Source organism: Delphinapterus leucas, chromosome 10 (genome assembly GCF_059928025.1).
Source record: "Delphinapterus leucas isolate spDelLeu-1000000601 "Yukka" chromosome 10, BTC_Dleu_Yukka2, whole genome shotgun sequence".
Lineage (NCBI taxonomy): Eukaryota > Metazoa > Chordata > Mammalia > Artiodactyla > Monodontidae > Delphinapterus > Delphinapterus leucas.
The window spans coordinates 16,534,659-16,560,338 of NC_143138.1; the positions used below are offsets into that span (position 1 = coordinate 16,534,659).

Sequence of the window (25,680 nt, forward strand, 5' to 3'; positions counted from 1 at the left end):
CTTAAAAGAATGCCTGGCACACAGTAAGTGTTCAGTAAGGTTCAGAGGCTGGTGTCAGAAAATGCCACAAGATCAGCCTGGTACTGAGCTAGTTCATTTGTGACTAGTTATGTCTGCTGCCCTAATGATGACTTTGGAGATCTTTGTAGTATCCTGGTGTTCCCTCATATAGTGGCTTTGTTCTTGGTTCTTGGAACGTCTCTTGGTTTAGGATCAGCTGCCATCAGCATCAAAGCAACACCCAGCAGCCCAGCACTGCTGAACCAGGGGTGTGAGCAGGCTGCCTCCAGAGAGCTGCTGTGGCTGGAGCTGAACTGGGTTACTCACTGTCGCGAAGGGCCCCAGGCTGTCCTAAGGATTGGAGAAGCGTGTCTTAGGTGGTGCTGCGTGACCGTGGAAGGCTGGGGAACAGCCACTGCTGACAGACCAGCCAGGCGTGGCGTGAGACGGGATGGAATTGCCTGTTTGGAGGCAGAGATTTGGGCCAAACGGAGGATCCAAAAGGCAGCGCCATAAAAAATAACAGGCCCTTCCCATAAAAGCTGCAGTGTTTAAGGAACAGACACATTTCGTGTGATTTCTGTATGGAAAGGGCTCTCGGCCACTTGCTGCCTCTCTGCCATTGCAGCCCTCATAGACGTTGACTATCAAGAACCCTGCCGAGAACATACCATCCAGTTGATAAACGATTTTTGAGTGATGGAACTTACCAACTTCAAAAATACACGAGAGCAACTGTAACGTAGAATTAGAATGAAAGCTCCTCTTCTGAGTCTCATAAATCTTGCTTCAACATCAAAGATTCCAGCTTGATCCCCGTTTCCCCAGCTTTTAAACTGAAAGTTGCAAATGAACTCAGGTCATTTAAAATAAGCTTTGACCCCTTGTAAGTGTTTTAATTACTTCTAGAAATAAGAGTTTAAGGTGAAGCAAGTGTTAGTGAACTAATGCATTTTCTTACGGTGCTCATTGGAGAGTCGATGCCCTCACTGCAAGCAGGACAGGTCAGCTCCAGTGGCTGGTGTCTGGGCAGCGTCTGCATAGCTTTTACTCCAAAGAGAAACACGCCACTTAAAAGCCCTGTGATAGCCCCTTCTCTTCCCTTGCCAGCTAGATAGGGTCAGAAGTTCGCTTCTCAGACTTTGAAGTAGAATGCTGAGATGGATATTAGTCAGTACAGGGATTAATTATGAATAAAGCCTGTTGCTTTGTTGAGTTTATTTATCCATCATCCCTGTCTTTCTTCCCAGTTCCCCCTTGCCCATCACCTTTAATTCAGTGGGCACCTTTACTGAGCCTCAACTATCTGTGAGCTGCTGCCTCCTTGCTGCAAGTGTAAGAAAATGAATATGACCCCGTCCTAGTTCCACCAGGTGCTTTTGGTTTATTACTAGGAGGCATAAGACAAGAAAACAAATGTGAAAGGTGCCAGGTGCCATCGTAATCCGGCTTTCACAGAGATATAAAGGAGGAACCATGAAGTTCAGATGCTGAGAGAAAATCAGGAAAAATTTTGTCAGAGAGATGGATCATGAGGGAGGAATCGTATAGATAGGTGCTAATGGATTGTGCACCAAGATTCCTCAGGGAGAAAGTATTCTGATTTGAATTGTATCAAGAAGACTTTGGTGACAATGAAAAGATTGATTAGAGCTGCGTTTTGGAGAGCATCATATGCCCGCTGATGGCCCCCATACTCACCCTGGAGCGTCCCTGGGAGTACTTACCAAAATCAGAGTCATGATTTTGTTTGGTTGTTTAAAATAGCTTCAGGTAGTAAATATTTTTGGCTTTGTGATTGCAACTGTCACAATTACTCTGTTCTTGTAGCCAAAGCAGCCATAGTCAGTATGTAAATGAATGGGTGTGGCTGAGTTCCAGTAAAGCTTTATTTATAAAGATAGGCAATGGCTAATTTTGGCCCATGAGCCATAGTTTGCCAACCTTTGATCTGATTTTGAGAGTAAACTGAATTTAAACAAAACAGAACATGAGTTCCACTAATAAGGGATAAAGAAAGTAATTGTGAATAATACTACTGTGTTTTGATTTGATGGCATTTGGCATGCTCTCTCTCTGTATTTTTCCAGTGTTATTTACGATGCTACTATACAACTTGCATTTTAGGATGGTATAGACTTGAAATGTGATATCGATGAGTACCATTTCTTGATGATAATGACACTTCCATTAAAAGTAAAAATTTGCCTAATTAATTACATTGGACTGGATTTTAGAGTCAACCACCTTACGACTATACCATTTTATAAATTATTCTTCCTGAGACCTGATGTTTAGTCACCTTCCAATTATGTTTTCCTATTAAAGAATGCTATGATCTGGGTTTGAGTCACTAAAATTTCAAGCGATTTTTTTTTTCAAAGTTTAATTTTAAAGGATTTAAGCAACTTGCCCAACTTTGTAGTTTTTGCCCTGTCCTGATATTCGTTTAATTGGTTCTGCTAATGTGAATGCCCTTTCAAATATGAAAAAAATAAAGCAAGAGGGAAACGTTGATTATTTCAGTAATTGGATTTTCTCTTGAATAAAATTATTTCACCCACTTTATCTTTCTGACTGAAGGGATGGGGGTGGTTGACCAATTTTCTTTCATATTATAGTCAGAAGCAGACAGAGGTATAGTCTGTTCCAAGGTATCAGAATAGCATATTGGGTTTGGTTGTAATTAATTACCGATGCTGAATATACTCTGGCCACTGCTTTCGTTCCTAAATCTAAATTTCCACTGTGTGCAAAATAATTCCATCCAGGAAGAATTCTAATTACTTTAGTAATTATCATCTTATCTCTAAATGGAATTCAGACATGTGCTGCAGTTTATGAATGTTAGAAATGTTTCATTTCCTTTTCACCTTGAGTAACAGAAAAATACACATTACGGAATCTGGCTTCATTGAACCTTATAATTCATGTCACCATAGAAACGGAAAAACTCATATAAGAATTGTGTTAACAGTACCATAGATAGTCAATACCTTCACTTTAACTGGCAATATCATAAAATGATTTTAATAACAGATGTGTAAAACTTCTGTGAAATTTAATATGGTTCCTTTTAAATATTATAACAATATTATCCAGTTTGCTTACTTTTAATTTTTAAAGCAGTATCTTTGGTCTCATGGAAGGCTTTGTGCCTATTCTAACATGTTTGCTGTGGAAAGCAAGCATGGTGTTACAGGATAAAAAACTTACTTAACATAGTACTTATTTAGTTTTTCGTTAACAGTGATGATTCATTTGATTTTTGCTTGAAGCCAAACTGTATATTCTGGATTTAAACCAGGTTTAGCAGTGTAATGGATGACACGAAACTCTTTGGTGTCATCTCCATCTGCTTGGCCCCCGTCTTTTTTTTTTTTTTTGTCCTGTTTGACAGCCACGTTTCTTTCTGAGTTTCAGAAACACTTTTCCCCATGTACTTGATCAGTTTTACCACAGATATTTAAGTCTTTTTTTACCATTTTATTTTGTTTGTTTTCAGTTTTAATATTTTTAATTGAAATATAGTTGACTTACAAGGTTGTATTAATTTCTGCTATACAGCAAAGTGATTCAGTTATACATATATATACATTCTTTTTTATATTCTTTTCCATTATGATTTATCATAGGATACTGAATATAGTTCCCTGTGCTCTACAGTAGGGCCTTGTTATTATCCATTCTCTATGTAATAGCTTACATCTGCTCACCCCAACCTCCCACTCCATCCCTCCCCCAACCCATTTTTTTTACGATTTTAAATCCCGATTTCTTAGAATTTCCAGAAATTTGAAAGCTTTAGCAAATCATTTGTCATTTTATCCATGTTCCTTCCTTGTCTGAAACATACTACTTTTTTACTTCAAAAAAGTAAAATTGTGCCAAATTTAAACAAAAAACCATCTGAATTTTTTTAAGCTTATTAAAAGATTTTATTACTTTCAAAGAGAAGCAATAATTTAAAAAGCTAATTGCTACTAATTTTTTCTCAGTGGGACCTTGAAAGGCTGTCTTTGTTTATAAATGTCACTTAAATTACGCTGTGAATTATATATTAACATGTAGATTCTGGCTACTATTGAAAGCAGTTTCTTCAAACAAGTAGGTTAAACTGCTCTCTAAAGGTCAGAAATGTTATACGTCCTGCTTTGAAAAAGACCACAGCTATTTATTTGTAGGAATACATTTATATTCTTATTGTATTCACGTTCCAAAAAAGAGGGCTGACGTTTTTCTAAACCATTTTACCATTTATTTCTAATTTTATTCTCAGAGAATGTGGTCTGTGTAAACGTGATCTCATTAAGGTAGTAGAATACTGATTATTTTGATTTAGGTCCTATTAGGAAGAAAAACTTTGCAAGCCTTTGCTACCAGAGGATATTTAGAATTCAAACCCAAACCTTTCAAGCAGATCAGTGCTATTTCCACTACCCTACCCTGGTGATTATGGAGGCATTTAAAACCTGAATGGCAGCGGAGCTTCAAGATGGCCGAAGAGTAAGACACGGAGATCACCTTCCTCCCCACAAATACATCAGAAATACATCTACATGTGGAACAATTCCTACAGAACACCTACTGAACGCTGGCAGAAGACCTCAGACCTCCCAAAAGGCAAGAAACTCTCCACGTACCTGGGTAGGGCAAAAGAAAAAAGAATAAACAGAGACAAAAGGACAGGCACGGAACCTGCACCAGTGGCAGGGAGCCGTGAAGAAGGAAAGGTTTCCGCACACTAGGAAGCCCCTTCGTGGGCGGAGACTGCGGGTGGCGGAGGGGGAAAGCTTCGGGGCCGCCGTGGAGAGCACAACAACAGGGGTGCGGACGGCAAAGCGGAGAGATTCCTGCAAAGAGGATCGGTGCCGACCAGCACTCACCAGCCCGAGAGGCTTGTCTGCTCACCCGCAGGGGTGGGCGGGGGCTGGGAGCTGGGGCTAGGGCTTTGGAGGTCAGAAGTCAGGGAGAGGACTGGGGTTGGCGGCCTGAACACAGCCTGAAGGGGGCTAGTGCGCCACAGCTAGCGGGGAGGGAGTCCGGGAAAAGGCCTGGACCTGCTGAGAGGCAGGAGACGTTTTCTTCCCTCTTTGTTTCCCGGTGCACGAGGAGAGGGTATTCAGAGCACCGCCTAAACGAGCTCCAGAAACAGGCACGAGCCACGGCTAAAAGCACGGACCCCAGAGACGGGCAAGAAACACTAAGGCTGCTGCTGCAGCCACCAAGAAGCCTGTGTGCGAGCACAGGTCACTATCCACACACCTCTTCCAGGAGACTATGCAGCCCGCCACTGCTAGGGTCCCGGGATCCAGGGACAACTTCCCCGGGAGAACGCACAGCGCGCCTCAGGCTGGCGCACTGTCACGCCAGCCTCTGCCACCGCAGGTTCGCCCCCCATCCGTACCCCTTCCTCCCCCCGGCCTGAGTGAGCCAGAGCCCCCGAATCAGCCGCTCCTTTAACCCCGTCCTGTCTGAGAGAAGAACAGACGCCCTCAGGCGACCTACACGCAGAGGCGGGTCCAAATCCAAAGCTGAACCCCGGGAGCTGTGCAAACAAAGAAGAGAAAGGGAAATCTCTCCCAGGAGCCTCAGGAGCAGCGGATTAAATCTCCACAATCAACTAGATGTACCCTGCATCTGTGGAATACATGAACAGACAACGAATCATCCCAAACTGAGGCGGTGGGCTTTGGGAGCAGCAATATATATATATATATATATATATATATATATATGTTTCCTTTTTTCTCTTTTCCCGTGTGGATGACAGGGTGTTGGTGCTCCAACTGGGCGTCAGGCCTGCGCCTCTGAGGTGGGAGAGCCGAGTTCAGGACACTGGACGACCAGAGACCTCCTGGCCCCATGTAATAGCAATCGGCGAGCGCTCTCCCAGAGATCTCCATCTCAACACTACGACCCAGCTCCACTCAACGACCAGCAAGCTCCAGTGCTGGACACCCTATGCCAAACAATTAGCAAGACAGGAACACAGCCCCACTCATCAGCAGAAAGGCTGCCTAAAATCATACAAAGTTCACAGACACCCCAAAACACACTACCAGACATGGTCCTGCCCACCAGAAAGACTAGAACCAGGCTCATCCACCAAAACACAGGAACCAGTCCCCTCCACCAGGAAGCCTACACAACCCACCGAACCAACCTTAGCCCGTGGGGACAGACAACGGAAACAATGGAAACTACAAACCTGCAGCCTGTGAAAAGGAGACCCCAAACACAGTAAGTTAAGCAAAATGAGAATACAGAGAAACACACAGCAGATGAAGGAACAAGGTAAAAACCCACCAGACCTAACAAATGAAGAGGAAATAGGCAGTCTACCTGAAAAAGAATTCAGAATAATGATAGTAAAGATGATCCAAAATCTTGGAAATAGAATGGAGAAAATACAAGAAAGGTTTAACAAGGACCTAAAAGAACTAAAGAGCACAGAAGGAGAGATGAACAACACAATAAATGAAATTAAAAATTGTATAGAAGGGATCAATAGCAGAATAACTGAGGCAGTAGAACGGATAAGTACCTGGAAGATAAAATAATGGAAGTAACTACTGCAGAGCAGAATAAAGAAAAAAGAATGAAAAGAATTGAGGACAGTGTCAAACACTTCTGGGACAACATTAAATGCACCAGCATTCGAATTATAGGGGTCCCAGAAGAAAAAGAGAAGAAGAAAGGGACTGAGAAAGTATTTGAAGAGATTATAGTTGAAAACTTACCTAATATGGGAAAGAAAACAGTTAATCAAGTCCAGGAAGGGCAGAGAGTCCCATACAGGATAAATCCAAGGAGAAACATGCCAAGACACATATTAATCAAATTATCAAAAATTAAATTCAAAGAAAAAATATTAAAAGCAGCAAGGGAAAAACAACAAATAACATACAATGGAATCCCCATAAGGGTAACAGCTGATCTTTCAGCAGAAACTCTGAAAGGCAGAATGGAGTGGCAGGACATATTTAAAGTGATGAAAGGGAAAAACCTACAACCAAGATTACTCTACCCAGCAAGGATCTCAGTCAGATACGACGGAGAAATTAAAAGCTTTACAGACAAGCAAAAGCTAAGAGAATTCAGCACCACCAAATCAGCTTTACAACAAATGCTAAAGGAACTTCTCTAGGCAGGAAACACAAGAAAAGGAAAAGACCTACAATAACAAATCCAAAACATTTAAGAAAATGGTAATAGGAGCATACATATCAATAATTACCTTAAGTGTAAATGGATTAAATGCTCCAACCAAAAGTCATGGACTGCCTGAATGGATAGAAAAACAAGACCCGTATATATGCTGTCTACAAGAGACCCACTTCAGACCTAGGGACATATACAGACTGAAAGTGAGGAGATGGAGAAAGATATTCCATGCAAATGGAAATCAAAAGAAAGCAGGCGTAGCAATTCTCATATCAGACAAAGTAGACTTTAAAACAAAGACTATTACAAGAGACAAAGAAAGACACTGTATAATGATCAAGGGATCAACCCGAGAAGAAGATATAACAATTGTAAATATCTATGCACCCAACATAGGAGCACCTCAATACATAAGGCAAATACTAACAGCCATAAAAGGGGAAATCGACAGTAACACAATCATAGTAGGGGACTTTAACACCCCACTTTCACCAATGGACAGATCATCCAAAATGAAAATCAGTAAGGAAACACAAGCTTTCAATGATATATTAAACAAGATGCACTTAATTGATATTTATAGGACATTCCATCCAAACACAATAGAATACACTTTCTTCTCAAGTGCTCATGGAACATTCTCCAGGACAGATCATATCTTGGGTCACAAATCAAACCTTGGTAAATTGAAGAAAATTGAAATCGTATCAAGTATGTTTTCCAACCACAACAGTATGAGACTAGATGTCAATTATAAGGAAAAATCTGTAAAAAATACAAGCACGTGGAGGCTAAACAATACACTACTTAATAACCAAGGGATCACTGAAGAAATCAAACAGGAAATCGAAAAATACCTAGAAACAAATGACAATGGAAACACGACGACCCAAAACCTATGGGATGCAGCAAAAGCAGTTCTAAGAAGGAAGTTTATAGCAATACAGACCTACCTCAAGAAACAAGAAACATCTCCAATAAACAACCTAACCTTACAACTAAAGCAATTAGAGAAGGAAGTACAAAAAATACCCCCAAAGTTAGCAGAATGAGACAAATCATAAAGATAAGATCAGAAATAAATGAAAAATAAATGAAGGAAACAATAGCAGAGATCAACAGAACTAAAATCTGGTTCTTTGAGAAGATAAACAAAATTGATAAACCATTAGCCAGACTCCTCAAGAAAAAAAGGGAGAAGACTCAAATCAATAGAATTAGAAATGAAAAAGGAGAAGTAACAAGTGACACTGCAGAAATACAAAGGATCATGAGAGATGACCACAAGCAACTATATGCCAATAAAATGGACAACCTGGAAGAAATGGACAAATTCTTAGAAAAGCACAACCTTCTGAAGCTGAACCAGGAAGAAATAGAAAATATAAATGGAACAATCACAAGCAGTGAAATTGAAACTGTGATTAAAAATCTTCCAAGAAACAAAAGCCCAGGACCAGATGGCTTCACAGGCAAATTCTATCAAACATTTAGAAAAGAGCTAACACCTATCCCTCTCAAACTCTTCCAAAATATAGCAGATGGAGGAAGACTTCCAAACTCATTCTACGAGGCCACCATCACCCTAATACCAAAACCAGACAAAGATGTCACAAAGAAAGAAAACTACAGGCCAATATCACTGATGAACATAGATGCAAATATCTTCAACAAAATACTAACAAACAGAATCCAACAGCACGTTAAAAGGATCATACACCAGGATCAAGTGGGGTTTATCCCAGGAATGCAAGGATTCTTCAGTATATGTAAATCAATCAATGTGATACACCACATTAACAAATTGAAGGAGAAAAATCATAAGATCATCTCAATAAATGCAGAGAAAGCTTTGGACAAAATTCAACACCGATTTATGATAAAAACCTTCCAGAAAGTAGGCATAGGGGGAACTTTCCTCAACAAAGGCCATATATGACAAACCCACAGCCAACTTCATCCTCAATGGGGAAACACTGAAACCATTTCCACTAAGATCAGGAACAAAAAAAGGCCCACTCTCCCCACTATTACTTAACATTGTTTTGGAAGTTTTAGCCACAGCAGTCAGAGAAGAACAAGAAATAAAAGGAATCCATATCGGAAAAGAAGAAGTAAAGCCGTCACTGTTTGCAGATGACATGATACTATACATAGAGAATACTAAAGATGCTACCATAAAACTACTAGAGCTAATCAATGAATTTGTTAAAGTACCAGGATACAAAATTAATGCACAGAAATCTCTTGCATTTGTATACACTTAGGATGAAAAATCTGAAAGTGAAATTAAGGAAACACTGCCATTTACCATTGCAACAAAAAGAATAAAATACCTAGGAATAAACCTACCTAAGGAGACAAAAGACCTGTATGCAGAAAACTATAAGACACTGATGAAAGAAATTAAAGATGATATAAGGAGATGGAGAGACACACCATGTTCTTGGATTGGAGGAATCAACATTGTGAAAATGGCTATACTACCCAAAGCAATCTACAGATTCAGTGCAATCCCTGTCAAACTACCACTGGCATTCTTCAGAGAACTAGAACAAAATATTTCACAGTTTGCATGGAAACACAAAAGACCCCGAATAGCCTAAGCAATCTTGAGAAAGACAAACGGAGCTGGAGGAATCAGGCTCCCGGACTTCAGACTATTCTACAAAGCTACAGTAATCAAGACAGTATGATACTGGCACAAAAACAGAAATATAGATCAATGGAACAGGATCGAAAACCCAGAGATAAACCCACACACATATGGTCACCTTATTATAGATAAAGAAGGCAAAAATATACAATGGAGAAAAGACAGCCTCTTCCATAAGTGGTGCTGGGAAAACTGGATAGCTACATATAAAAGAAGGAAATTAGAACACTCCCTAACACCATACACAAAAATAAATTCAAAATGGATTAAAGACCTAAATGTAAGGCCAGACACTATCAAACTCTTAGAGGAAAACATAAAACACTCTATGACAGAAATCTCAACAAGATCCTTTTTGGCCCACCCCCTAGAGTAATGGGAATGAAAACAAAAATAAACAAATGGGACCTAATGAAACTTGAAAGCTTTTGCACAGCAAAGGGAACCATAAACAAGACAAAAAGACAACTCTCAGAATGGGAGAAAGTATTTGCAAATGAAACAACTGACAAAGGATTAATCTCCAAAATTTACAAGCAGCTCATGCAGCTCAATATCAAAAAAACAAACAACCCAATCCAAAAATGGGCAGAAGACCTAAATAGACATTTTTCCAAAGAAGATATACAGATTGCCAACAAACACATGAAAGGATGCTCAACATCATTAATCATTAGAGAAATGCAAATCAAAACTACAATGAGATATCATCTCACACCCTTCAGAATGGCCATCATCAAAAAATCAACAAACAATAAGTGCTGGGGAGGGTGTGGAGAAAAGGGAACCCTTTTGCACTGTTGGTGGGAATGTAAATTGATACAGCCACTATGGAGAACAGTATGGAGGCTCCTTAAAAAACTATAAATAGGACTACCATATGACCCAGCAATCCCGCTACTGGGCACATACCTTGGGAAAACCATAATTCGAAAAGAGTCATGTACCACAATGTTCATTGCAGAACTTATTACAATAGCCAGGACATGGAAGCAACCTAAGTGTCCATCAACAGATGAATGGATAAAGAAGATGTGGCACATATATACAATGGAATATTACTCAGCCATAAAAAGAAGCAAAATTGAGTTATTTGTAGTGAGGTGGATGGACCTAGAGTCTGTCATACAGAGTGAAGTAAGTCAGAAAGAGAAAAACAAGTACCCTATGTTAACACATATATATGGAATCTAAAAAAAAAAATGGTCATGAAGAACCTAGGGACGGGATGGGAATAAAGACGCAGACCTACTAGAGAATGGACTTGAGGACACAGGGAGGGGGAAGTGTAAGCTGGGACAAAGTGAGAGAGTGGCATGGACATATATACACTACCAAATGTAAAACCAATAGCTAGTGGGAAGCAGCCACATAGCACAAGGAGATCAGCTCGGTGCTTTGTGACCACCTAAATGGGTGGGATATGGAGGGTGGGAGGGAAAGAGATCCAAGAGGGAAGAGATATGGGTATGTACGTATATGTATAGCTGATTAACTTTGTTATAAAGCAGAAACTAACATGCCATTGTAAAGCAATTATACTCCAATAAAGATGTTATAAATAAATAAATAAATAAAACCTAAATGGTTACCTGCTAACATTTTTTTTGATCATTATCATCACTCATCAACAAATAGGTAGATGTAATCATTCCTATTTACAGGTGGCTCAGAGAGAGGAAGCAGTATTAGTACCACTAGAAAGAAATCAGATTTAAATCCAGACAGATTTTGGTCCCCATTTTCTAGCCACACTTTCACAGATTATCTTAGTTTCCTGAGCCTCAGGTCCCTCCTTCACAGAATAGGGATGACAACACATCCCTTCCTGGTCTGCTGTGAAGACCAAGTAAAGTAATGAATGTAAAGCGTTTGTAATAGCAGCTGCCGTACAGTACGTGCTTAATAGACGCCAGCTTGCTTTTGTGTTCCTTAAGAGACTAACAGAAATGGGGAGCAAGACCACAGCAGCCCCCTTGAACCTGGACAGCCCCCTTGAATCCTTCTATTACACGTGTGGCACCTATTTCTGCTCACATTTCTTTTGTATCTGGGAGCGTTGATAAGTGCTAGTAGAAAATTTTAGCAGGAGTGCATGATCAGAGTATAAAAGACACTAAAACAAAGTGGACATGACATGATCAGTTTGATATTCTTCATCACAAAAAAATTAGAAGACACTGACACGGTGAAGTGCTTTATGTATAAAGTATAAGAAATTCTAAAATGCTCTAGATATGAACAATATTCCAGCTTCAGTGCCTCCTGACAAAAGTCCAAAAGTATCTAATCAAGGAATTACACCAGAACTGAGTTTGTTTCTGGAAGTCTAATTATGTTAAAAACAATTGCACAGATAAAAACTGTTCAATATAAGTTGACAACTAAAAATAAAGTAAAACTAAATAAAACTAAAAGAATAAAGTTAAAATAGCTCAGACAAGTTTTTACTTAGAAGGTAACTTAAAAGAGCAGTTCTATACACAGTTTTCTGTTCGTTAAGGTTTGCTCAAGTGTGTACACCAATGAGATGAGTACCTTAGTGACACAGATAAGAGATAAGACTGATCCTTCCTTTACCATTTAGTGATTCTGTGATGATTGGCAATTTCTTCCACCTTTTTGAATCTTATTTCCCTAATGGTGCTTTCCCTATTTCCCACAGAGACAAAATAGAATCTATCTTATGTGGAGGTTGTATTAAATAAGGTGTAAGTTGTTCACATATCACCTGGCACTTAGTATTATATAATAAATGGTAGTTGTTGTTATCATCTCTCTGACAGGGTTACAATAATAATAGCTAAAACATGTCAGGCAGTACGTAGCAGGCACTGTCCTGAGCAACTAGTCGGTATACTAACTCATTAGTCCTCTTATCTGTGAATACTTTTACTATTCTTATTTTATAGAAAAGGAAACGGAAGCATACTAGTGCTAAATAAGTAATTTGCCCAAGAGCGTGCAGCTGGTTAGTGGCAGAGCCCCTCAGTTACACATGGGAAGAGTTTTCTCCTAGATATCCATGTTAAAAAATTAGGGATGAACTCCCAAGCCACACCAGTCTTTCTTTGTCCTAGTGACTCATTATGGCTTTTCAACCCTTATCTAAATGTTTCAGGGCTTTTTCTGTTTTCAGCTCAGGTCCTTTAAGAATTTCTTCGTAAAATTATGAAAATAAATTTAAAGCTGCTGAAAGGTGTCTTAACTTTATTTGAAGAGGTCGTATTGTTTCTCCCTAAATTTCCTCTTCGGTGTGAACAGAATGATTGCTCGTTGTCATAAATCAGGAGTTGGGAAATAAGTCCAAGTTTTCCTCCTTCTAGTCCTTCCTGATGGCACGCTCTGAACATAATTCCCTTTCAACCTTAACCTTACCTTTTATTATCTTTGCCTTTTGCCCCTGTTTGGCCGTATTTAATTCTTGGACTATGCTTTGTCAAAAGCTTAGCTAGTAGGACTTCTTAGAATAAAGTATGTTCTGGAGCAGGGGTTCCCAACCCCTGGCGGTCCTCGGCCTGTTGGGAATCGGGCCGCACAGCAGGAGGTGAGCTACGGGGCGAGCAGGGAAGCTTCATCTGCCGCTCCCCATCGCTCGCATTACCGCCTGAAGCATCCCCCCCGCCGTCCCCCTCCCCCCACCCCCATCCGTGGAAAAATTGTCTTCCATGAAACTGGTCTCTGGGGCCAAAAAGTTTGGGGACCAATGTTATGGAAGATTGCATAACTATCTCTCTGTCTTTAGAAAGATGTTTTTTGTTCTAGTTTTGTTTCTTTCACTTTTAAGAGGGTTGCTGTGGGTATAATTCAGATACCATCCAATAAGCACCCAGTGTAAGAGTATGTTTGAAGATTTTTAGTGAATGTATACATTTGTGCAAGCATCATCACAAGTCAGTTTTAGAATGCTTTGGTTATGACACAGAGTTTCCTAATGCCTGTTTGGAGTGAATCCCTGCTCCCAGGCCCAGGCAACCACTGATCAGTTTTCTGTCTCTCTAGTTTTGCTTCTTGTAGAAATTTCATGTAAATGGAAGCAATAAGTAATCCTTTGTGTCTTCCTTCTTAGGATGTTTTCAGGGTTCATCCACGTTGGTGCATGTATCATTAGTTGGTTCTCTTTTATTTGTAAGTAAATTTCCATTGTATGGGTATGTCACATTTTGTTTATCCATTCACCAGTTGATAGACACTTGGACTGTTTGCAGGTTGAAGCTATTATGAAGAATGCTGCTGTAAAAATCCACATACAAGTCCTTGTGTGGACATACGTTTTAATTTCTCTTGTGTAGATAGCTAGGAGTAGACTTTCTTAGTCACAGTAAATGTGTATTTAACTTTTCAAACAATTGTCAAACCATTTCCCAAAGTAAGTGCACCATTTTAAAGTCCCACCTACGATGGATAAGGGTTCCAGTTTCTCAATATGCACATCGATGTCTGTTGTTTTCTAGTGTTTTTTCAATATAGCCATTCTCCTGGGTATGTGGCATCTTACAAGGTTTTAACTTGCATTGCCCTGATTATTAACGACTTTGGGCAATGTTTTATGCATTTATTAACTATTCATATATCTTCTTTAATTAAGTGTTAAAATCCTTTGCCCATTGTACAGTTGTGTTGTCTTCCTGTTGGTGAGACATAAGAGTTCTTAAAATATTTTGTATACAAAATATACAAATCTTTTTATCAGATATATGATATGTACTTTTTCCCAGTCTATGGCTTCTCTTTTTGTTTTCTTAATGGTGTATTTTCAATAAGTCCAATTTACCAGTTTATCCAATTTTTTTTCATAGATTGTGCTTTTGGTATTGGTGTTACAGCTAAGAAATCTTTTCCTTACTCAAGTCACAAAGATTTTCTTCTGGAAGTTTAGTAATTCTAGCTCTTACATTTATATCTATGATTCATATAGAAGTACTTTTTGTGTATAATGTAAGGTAAAGTAAGGGTCTAATAAGTTTTTTTTGGGGGGGGGGGCATATGGTATCCAATTGCTCCAGCACCATTTATTGAAAACACTGTCACCTGCCCTCATTGAATTGCTTTGGCAGTTTTGTTGAAAATGAACCATAAATGTATGGGTGTATTTTTGGACTCTATGCTGTTCCACTGATCTGTCATTATACTGCTACCACACTGTCTTGATAGTGTAGCTTTGTAGTAAATCTTTTAAGTCAGGTTCATCCATTCCACTAACTTTGTTCTTGTTCAAAATTGTTTTGGCTATTTTAGGTCCTTTGCATTTCCGTATAAATTTAGAACCAGCTTGTCAATGTTTTCTACAGAAAAACATCCTGAAATATTTTGATAGTAGTTGCACCGAATCTTTTTTTCTTAATTATTTATTTATTTATTTTATTTTTAACATCTTTATTGGAGTATAATTGCTTTACAGTGTTGTGTTAGTTTCTGCTATATAACAAAGTGAATCAGCTATACATATACATATATACCCATATCCCCTCACTCTTGGCGTCTCCCTCCCACCTTCCCTATCCCACCCCTCTTGGCAGTCACAGAGCACAGAGCTGATCTCCCTGTGCTATGTGGCTGCTTCCCACTAGCTAAATATTTTACACTTGGTAGTGTATATATGTCCATGCCACTCTCTCACTTCATCCCAGCTTCCCCTTCCCCCTCCCCGTGTCCTCAAGTCCATTCTCTACATCTGCGTCTTTATTCCTGTCCTGCCTCTAGGTTCTTCAGAACCATTTTTCTTTTTTTAGATTCCATATATATGTGTTAACATAGGGCACTTGTTTTTCTCTTTCTGACTTACTTCACTCTGTATGACAGACTCTAGGTCCATCCACCTCACTACAAATAACTCAATTTCGTTTCTTTTTATGGCTGAGTAATATTCCATTGTATATATGTGCCACATCTTCTTTATCCATTCATCTGCCTATGGACACTTAGGTGGCTTCCATGTCCTGGCTATTGTAAATAGTTCTGCAATGAACATTTTGGTACATGACTCTTTTTGAATTATGGTTTTCTCCGGGTATATGCCTAGTAGTGGGATTGCTGGGTCATATGGTAGTTCTTTTTTTGCACTGAATCTTAGTATTGATTTGAAGAGACTAACCATCTTAACAAGGGTATAATCTTCCAATCCATGAAAATGATATATTTTTCAGTTTATTTAGCTGTTCTTTTATTTCTCTCAGCAAATTTTAAGAAACTCTTTATCTGTGCTCAAATTTATTCTTAAGTATTTTTATGCTATTGTGAATGGAACTGCTTTCTTGATTTCATTTTCTCATTATTCGTTACTAATATATAAAAATACAATTGATCTTTTTAACTTTTTACTTTATATTGGAGTATAGCTGATTAACAGTGATTTGATAGTTTCAGGTGTACAGCAAAGTGATTCAGTTATACATATACCTGTATCTGTTCTTTTTCAAATTCTTTTCCCATTTAGGTTGTTACATAATATTGAGCATAGTCACCTGTGCTATACAGTAGAAAATACAGTTGATTTTTATATGTTGATCCTTAGCTTTAGTGAACTCATTTATTCTAGTAGATTCATTAGATTCCTTAGATTTTCTATGTATGAGGTTATGTCACTTGCAAAAAAAAAAAAAAGGCTTTTTCCTTTTCAATCTATATGCTTTTCATTTCTTTCTCTTGCTTTTCTGCACTGATTATAATGTTCTACTCCACTAATATTTTGAAGAAGTGAGAACAGAATTCTCTGCCTTGTTACTATTCTTAATGGAAAAGCATTTAGTCTTTCACCAGTAAATATGATAATAGCTGTAGATCCTTTATTAGATTGCAGTAGTTTCCTTCTGTTCTTTCTTTGCTGAGAGTTTTTATCATGAATGGGTGCTGGACTTGTAAACTGAGTTTTCTGCATGTACTAATATCACCATGGGGTTTTTATCCTTTATTCTTTTCATGTGGCTTATTGCATTAATTGATATTTGCACATCATACCAACCCTTGCATTTCTGAGATTAAAAACATGGTCATGATATACAATACTTTTTATGTGTTTTGAGGCTCACTTTGCTTATCTTCTGTTAAGAATTTTTGTCTCTGAGTTCATGAGCGTTCTTGGTCTGGAATTATTTCCATCTCTTTCTCTGGTTTTCATACAGGCTACTGTTGCTGGACTTGTAAAATGAGTTTATCATCTATATTTGAAACAGTCTCTGGGAATTCCCTGGCAGTCCATGGTTAGGACTCGGGTCTCTCACTGCCAGGTCCCCAGGTTTGATCCATGGTTGGGGAACTAAGATCCCGAAGCAAGCTTCATGGCTAAAAAAAAAAAAAGGAAAGAAATAGTCTCTGTAGAATTAGTTTTATTCTCTCTTAAATGTGAAGTCATCTGGGCCTGCATGCCTCCCTTGTTTTGTGTTGTTTTCTTTGGTGACAGTATTTTGAATTACAAATTCAATTTTTGTAATAGATAAAAGGCTATGCAGATTTTCTGCTTCTTCAGTTTTTATCATTTATGCCTTTCAAAGAATTTTCCTGTTTCATCTAAGTTTTTAATTTATTGGCTTAAAATTGCTTACAATATACCCTTAGTATCCTTTTAATGTTGATAACAACTGTAGTGCTGTCCCCTCCTTCATGCCTGAAGTCGGTCATTTGTGTCTTCTCTTTTCTTCTCAGTCTACTAGCAGTTTAGTAATTTTATTAATTATTTTTAAAGGTGCACCTTACTTTTTTTGTTTTTTCTCTATTTTCTATTTTCTTGACTTCTTCTTTTGCCTTTATTATTTCCTTTATTTTACTTTGGGTTTGATTTGCTCCTGTTTTAAAACTTCTTAAGGTGGAAGCTTAGATTATTGTGTACCTCTTTCTAACACAGGCATTTAAATCTATAAATTTCTTTCTAAGCACTGCTTTAGCTGCATCCCATATATTTAGATATGGTATATCTTTATTTTCATTCCATTCAAGATACTTTTTATTCCCTTTCTACTTCCAGTTTAGCTTCCATGAAATTGTGGAGTAACTGTCCTGGAATTAATCTCTGTAGGACTGAAAACTGTTTCTTTTAATCGCGTGTTTCGCTATGCCTAATAATTTTAATAGCCTGACCCTTCTTCTGACCATTTTCACCGCTTCCTTTTGAGGCAGATAGTGTGTGTGTTAGTCTCACTTTTCTCACATGTGGAATTTGAAGCTCATAATTTATTGATCTAAAGAATGAAATAGAATCATCCTTTTTATGTTTTTGCCAGTGAAACACCAAACTGCAAGTGAAAGTCTTCAGGTGTATTAAAGTACAACATTTTTTGTAGTATTTCAAATACAGTATGGCGTGTATATATGTATGTATTTTTAGTCAAGGTGAATAATTAAGCATTTTCAAATATTTGGCGCTTTCTTAAATGCTGGCCTAGTGCCAGCAAATAGGTTGTACTCTACTTACATGTCCCTGATCGATTTTCATAACTAATCGTACACCTCAATTCATATGCATAATTGGAAACTTTCTCATTAATTCCATTCCCAAGTTATTTAATGAACTCTTTTTTCAAGTAAATAGCAAGTATAAGTCAGAAAAAAATGGGTCAAAACTTCTCATATTTAAGCTAATTGGACATTTTCATCATTCCTTCAGAATTAATACTACTATGAAAATGTAAATATAGAAGGTCTTTTAAATCTTAAAAAGACATAATACCTAGTAATTATATTTATTAGACTCACAGCTTCAATAAATTTGTGGAAATGATCATTTTTAAAAATTTTACGGGTTCGTGCCCCAGTCCGGGAAGATCCCACATGCCGCAGAGCGGCTAGACCCGTGAGCCATGGCCGCTGAGCCTGCGCGTCCGGAGCCTGTGCTCCGCAACGGGAGAGGCGTGAGAGGCCCGCGTACCGCAAAAAAAAAAAAAAAAAAAAAAAAATTTAGTAATTTGAAAATTCATACTGTCTCAAAAAACAGCATTTACTCACAATTGGCACATTAAATATTTGGATTAATATTCTATTTTACACCCCTTAAAATTTCCTTATAGCCACTTAAATCATATGCATGCAATTAGTTTAGAATTTGGTCCACTTCAAACATTTTTGATTTTTCTTATGAACTGAAGAGAATATTTACTAATAAGCAAATTAGCAGTGTAAATATGAGATATTTTATTTGGTTCACCTAAGGAGCCCAGTTATTTTGAAGAACCTAAGTAGCATGATTTGCATATACAAAATCAATGTATAGATGAGCTTCAATATTAAAGTGTAGTCTCTACTTTGAAAACATTTTTTGGGTAATCAGTTTATATTCTTATATACTTTGAAACTTAAACTGCTTTTACTTTTAAATACTAACTTAGGTCTTTCACGAATTCATAGTGTCCTATCCCCACCTCTGTTATTGGTCACCTTTTTGTGTAGATTATCAAATATATTTATACATTGAACATCCCCTTCCTTAACATTTATGATGACTACTGTAAAGGTTTGTCTTTTCTTTTTCGCTACGGACTTTAAGGCCAAAGTAAGCAGGTGTTACATAATACTGAACTCAACTACATTGGATCAAGAAGGATGTGGGGTGGGGGGGGAGGATCAGTAAGGTACTTTCCTTTGGGAATACCCCATAATCTAGTGCCAAGTTCATTCCAATTCATAGCCTGGAACAATAACCTATTGTCTTTGTTGCTGCAGTGTTTCACAGGCAATTTCTCAGATTTCTTTTCTTTTTCCCCTAATTTCTTAGGGGAGATGGTCTCTTCTCTGTCACTTCTGCTGTGATCCATTACTTTTATTTTTAGGTGTGGATTTCTTTTGTTCAGAAATAGTTGTAAGTCAGCTGTAAAAAGTTGCTAATTGAAGTTATTAACATAATTCTATTTCACATGCTTTAGTTAGTCTAGAAAATAGTCTTTTAATTTACCATTTACTGTAAAAGTATATTTTTTATGGTTTTCAACAATAATTTTGATAATTATCCTTAAAAGAGAAAAATATTTTATAACATGATAAAAATTTTTTAAATAATTTTTTTCCAAATATACTGTTGGATTTTTCTGTATGTATATTGTCTCATTTTCTATTTAGCATCAGATAGAAAAGTTCCAGACCTTGGAACTTCCCTTACTAATTAAAGTTCAGTCAAGTTAATAGCTGGGTGAGACTAAGCAGAAATCAAGAAAGAAATATTTTTTAAAATAAATTTGTCATTCTTTCACACAGAATATTGTAGCATACTTATGGAGAAACTCAATGGCCAAAGAGGAATGACTTCCAAGATGCTAACATATGGACCTATTGAAAAACAAATGGAGCTTGTTAGCCAGTCACTCTCACGAAAAGCTTTTAGTGCTTTATTCTTAAGTATTAAAGGGCAACAAGAGTCACTATTTATTACGGCAGGTCTTAGTCATGAATGCAAGGGACCAAATCCAAGAACCCAGAGGAAATAGATACAGTTATAGTGAGCAAAGGAAAGATTGTGGATAAACTGTAATTGGTATCCTCAAAGAGTTAAGAAAAGATGTTGCATCTCTAAAAAACAGTAAGCTGTGAAAAGGAAAACTGGAAAATGAGAAAGAGCTCTTAGAAATTTAAAATATGATAAACAATTAATTTTTTCAATAGAAGCATTGGAAGATAAACTCAAGTAAATCTTTCAGAAAACGTTAACAAAAGCACAAGATGGAAAATAATAGTGGAGCAGCTTAGAGGGTCAATCCTGTAGTTTCAACATTCCAAGGAGAGGAGTTGCAGAGAGAGAAAAATGATTTTAAAAATAGCATAAAATTAGACCTATAGACCATGAGTCTCCAGATTGTACCCTGTACAAATATTTCAGTACTTAATCCAAGACCTACTATCATGAAATTTAAAAACATTGAAAAAAATTAGTAGCCTAAAAGCTTTCAAAAAGATAGTGGGGCACTTGTAAAGAAGTTTGTATCACAGTGGATCTGGACATCTCATCTCAACCTTGCCAACTTAAAAAAAAAAAAAGGGAACAATACAAAATTCTGATGGGTGATACTTTTCATTTTGGAGGGCTATGCACCCCACACTATCAGTCAGTTGTGTGTGGATTAAGACATGTTCAGAGATGCTAAAACAATAACAACAAAATTTCCCTGCCACTCTTTCTGATGAAGCTTCTGAAAGAATGCTCCAGCAGAATTAAGGAGAATAGAATAGTCAAGAATTAGGAAGACATAGGATCCAGAAAAAAAATTGGGGGGGTGTTGAAAAGAAAACCAAGGAACCGCATTCAAGGATGACAGCTGGTTCATCATGAAAGCAACACATACCTGAAGAAAGTTAGGAGTGGCATTTCCAGAGAGAAAAATGGAACTGGTAAATTATATAGTACACTGAGAGTTTAGAAAGTAGTATTGGTTTTTGATAGAACTGATGGATCTTCTGGAAAACATTTACATAGGTATATAGAATATTAAGCAATTTTTTTTAAAAAGGAGGCAATTATTAACTCTAGGAAAAATTAAATATGGCAAAAGAAAACTTATTGATAGTATACCAGTTGGCTGTGAAAGTGAACAATATCCCAGCATTTATACCAATGGAAATACTATTAACACTATTAATTTAACTAAAAATTGAGCAGTGATTATGTTGGAAGGGGAGGGATAGAGTAGTTTAAAGAGCTGAATCCTCATTGAAGTCTGCAAATATTGCCTAATAGTCAATAAGTCTAGAAATAGAATAAGCATCAATATTAAAATATAGAAGGATGAAGAAACATCTGAAATTTTTTAAAATGGGTATTTCCTGAGGATGATAGGGGGCCGTGTTTTCCATAAACTTTTAATATTTAGGGCATTTTAAAACTGTTTGCAAATGTCCCTTTCCTAAAAATTTAATTTTAAAGGAATAGTGGTATTTAAAATGTCAAGGAAATAGAATAATTATGGACTGTAGTCAACTTTGTACATTTTTGTTTTATTATTTTCTAGAGTTCCTGGAATAACTATTGCTACAGACATTATCTGTGGTTTTCCTGGAGAAACAGACCAAGATTTTCAAGAAACAGTGAAACTTGTTGAAGAGTACAAATTTCCAAGTCTCTTTATTAACCAATTTTACCCAAGACCAGGAACTCCCGCTGCAAAAATGGAGCAAGTTCCAGCGCAAGTGGTAAGACACTTTTCTTGTAAGGTATTATATTTAGCCAACAGCTATAAAAATGCAGCTGTGTTGCCTGCCTTAACACAACCAGCTCATGGTATAACCAACCCTTAAGTTACGAAATACGGAATGTTTGTTCCCAGTTGGGGTCAGGGGCAGGGAGACCTTGGTACATTAAATGACCTTAGGCAACTATAATACTACCTTTTTTTTTTTCTCTTGAAGAGTGAGGTTCAGATGACACGGGGAAAATTTTTTAAACTAATATCTAGTACTAACTGTTTATAGGATAAAGCCTTGGGTCTTTCACAATAAGGCAAAACTTAAATATTTGTGAGCAAAGGAGGCTTCCCTGCTTCTTAAGAGATGCTTTTCATAATTTGTTACTTTCTGAGGGTCCCCTGGTTTTCCTACTTTTCCATGGGATAGATATGATGCTGTCTGTCTATTTCGGATGTGTGTTGCTTTCACAGTGAACCTCAATTTAATTTCCTCCTTACATGTTCATAGATATATTAGAATAAGATGACCTAAAATAAATGTGAAAAAGTTTGAGAGCCAGTAAAGGCAAACAGTTTCCCAGAGTGCACCAGAAATTAATGACCTCAAACAAACATTTAGTTTCTAGATTCATTGGCCCAAGATGAAAAAATGTTAGTAAGCCTTAAGAGGAAGTAGAATTTTTTTCACTGAAAGTTTTCTGCTTTGTTTCTGATTACCAAAACAAATTGTGTGCTACCATTAATTTTTCATAAACATAAAAAGAAATCAAATGAACTAATTACTTTTTATATCTAAATTACAGTTTTTATTGATGTATAATTTGCATTCAGCAAAATTACCTCTTTCCAGCACATAGTTCTTTGAAAGCATTCACTAGTGTAACTGGTCCCACAATCAAGATACAGAATGGTTCCATCAGGCCCCCCTGCCAAACTCCCTTTTACTCTTTTTGTAGTTGTCTACTCTCTCCATCCCCAGCTCCTTAACAACTACTGTTCTATTGTCCTTATAGTCTAATTCATTCTTTTTTAAACTTCTTTAATAAAAAAAGTTTTTAAACTTCAAAATACCTGCAGAAGAGTGTACAGCTGCATGTTTTCATAAAGTGAATACTTCCATGTAACCCTCAGTCTGATCAAGAAATAGGACATTAGCAGTACCCCAGAGGTCCCCATCATGCCTTTCTCTTTACTATCCTCTCCTATTTCCCAACAGAAACCACTATCCCTCATTCTGACATATTAGTTTGACCTGTTTTTAAACTTCATGTAAATGAAAGAATTCATCAGTGTTTGAATGTTGGGTTTTTCAATTTAACATTGTGTTGGTGAGAGTAGTCTGTTTTTGCTAGTAGCTGTATCTCATTCATTTTCTTTGCTATATAGTATTCCACTATGCAAATCACAATTTGTCCATCCTAATGTGAAAGAAGAATTGGGTCTTTTCAACATTCCATTGTTAGTATTGCAACTAATACAGCTGTCAGCTTTCCTGCTTGTATCTTTTATTTGACTCGTGTACGTAAACATTTCTGCTGGGTGTTTAGCTAGGAGTGTAATTGCTGGATCATAGGAAATACAATTACTCTGCTCTACTAGATGCTGCCCAATAGTCTTCCCAACTAGTTGAATTTAGAGTTCCAGCAACAGTATATCTAAAAATGCTAGTGACTCTGTATTCTTGCCAGCAGTTGGCAGTGTGTTTTTATTAGTAACCATTCTGATGGGAATGTAATGTAATCTTTTTTTTGGAGGGGGGTGGCTATGTTGGGTCTCTGTTGCCACACATGGGCTTTCTCTAGTTGGGGCGAGCGGGACCTAGTCATCGTTGTGGTGCGTGTGCTTCTCATTGCGGTGGTTTCTCTTGTTGCGGAGCATGGGCTCTAGGCACGTGGGCTTCAGTAGTTGTGGCACAAGGGCTCAGTAGTTGTGGTGCATGGGCTTAGTTGCTCCGCGGCATGTGGGATCCTCCCAGACCAGGGATTGAACCCGTGTCCCCTGCATAGGCAGGCGGATTCTTAACCACTGCGCCACCAGGGAAATCCTGTAATGTAATCTAATTGTGGTTTTTGTATCTCCCTGTCAACTATTGATACTGAATACCTTTTATATGTTTATTGGAGATTTGGATACACTTTTTCATGAAGTGCCTGTTCACACCTTTGCCTCTTTATCTCTTGGCTTACCTGTCTTGTTTGTTTCCTCCCCCGTTCCTTCCTCTGATTTATAGGAATTATTTGTGTTTTCTGAATAGAAGTCCATTGTTGGTCATGGTAATCTAAGTACCTTCCATTCTATAACCAGTCTTTGCACTCTTTTAATGGTGCCTTTTGAAGAGCATTCTTAATTTTATGTGGAATTTATCAATATTTTTCTTCTTGTTTTAGTGTTTTTTTGGGTCCTGTTTAAGATTACCTTCCCCACATTGTCATGAAGATACCCTCCCCGCAAAAGGTACTCTTAGATTTTATGATTTTGCCTTTTACTTTTAGATCTTTAATCCAGCTGGAATTTATTTTTGTTTAGATTATGAGGTACGGAGGTCAAGACTTTTTTAAAAATATAAGGATATCCATTTGAGCCATCACCACTTATGGAATACCTCATCCTTTACCCACTGCTCTGCCTGGTCACCTTTATCATAAATCAACTGTCTCTACACGTGGGTCTGTTCTGGAACACTATTCTGTTCCTTTGGTCTGTTGATTTCTCCCCAAAATCACAAAGTTAATTACTGTAGCTTTGTAATAAGTCTTGATATTGGCAGTGTAAGTATTCCAAATGTTTTTTCCTTGAAAATTGTCCTGACTATTCTTGATCCTTTGACTTTCTAAATTTGTCAACTTCCACCAAAAAATCCTGCTGGAATTTTAATTGATATTGTATTGATTCTATAGATCATTTGGGGGGAAATTGACATTGTAATAATATCAAGTTTTTCATCTTTGAATAAAATATAGCTCTTAGTTATTTTAATCTTCTTTAATTTCTCTCAATAATGATAGTTTTCTGTATACAAACCTTGCATATCATTTATTATTTTTATCCATATGTGTGTATTCCCTTGATATTATTAATCATTTTTAATTGTTACTACTATTTAGAAATAGAATTGATTTTAACATGTTTACCTTTCACCCATCAACTTTGCTGAATTTATTTATTCTAAGAGTTTTTCTGCAGGATTTTTTTCCTTCCAGTTCTTCTGCGTATACAGTTGTATTATCTGAGGATAGTTGCAGTTTTACTTCTTCCTTTTCAATCCTCGCAACTTTTATTTCTTATTGTATTGCCTGGAACTTCCAGTACACGACTGAATAAAATTGGGTAGTTTTCTCTTCTTTCCTAACTCAAGAGTGGACTTTACAGAATTTCACCATTCAGTATAAAAGTTAACTGTAGCTTGGGGATTAGGGAAGTCCCTTTCTAAGTCCTAATTTACCGTGTGTGTGTGTGTGTGTGTGTGTGTGTGTGTGTGTGTGTAAATTAGGTAAATTGTGTGTGTGCGCATGCACGCTTTAATCATGAATAGAATTAAACTTTTATCACTTTCTTTTCATCTATTGAAATAATCATATGGTTTGTGGTGTTAAGTCTGTTAATATTGTGAATTCTACTGAATGGCTTTTGAATATTTAAATCAACCTTGCATTCCTGGGATAAACTTCTCTTGGTCATGATGTATTATTTTTGATATATTATTTCAGTCAGTTTGCTCAAATTTTGTGAAAAATTTTTACATCTTTGTTCACGGAAAAT

The 25,680-nt window shown here is 37.3% G+C and overlaps 1 protein-coding gene across 1 annotated transcript in view; it reads left to right on the forward strand.

Annotated features, from left to right (window-relative positions):
- Window positions 1–25,680, forward strand: part of CDKAL1 (CDKAL1 threonylcarbamoyladenosine tRNA methylthiotransferase) — a 648,803-nt gene that overhangs the window by 456,891 nt on the left and 166,232 nt on the right. Inside the window, exon 12 of the mRNA XM_022586761.2 lies at window positions 21,748–21,928. Within this exon, the coding sequence (XP_022442469.2) occupies window positions 21,748–21,928 (181 nt within the window). The remainder of the gene's footprint in view (window positions 1–21,747; window positions 21,929–25,680) is intronic.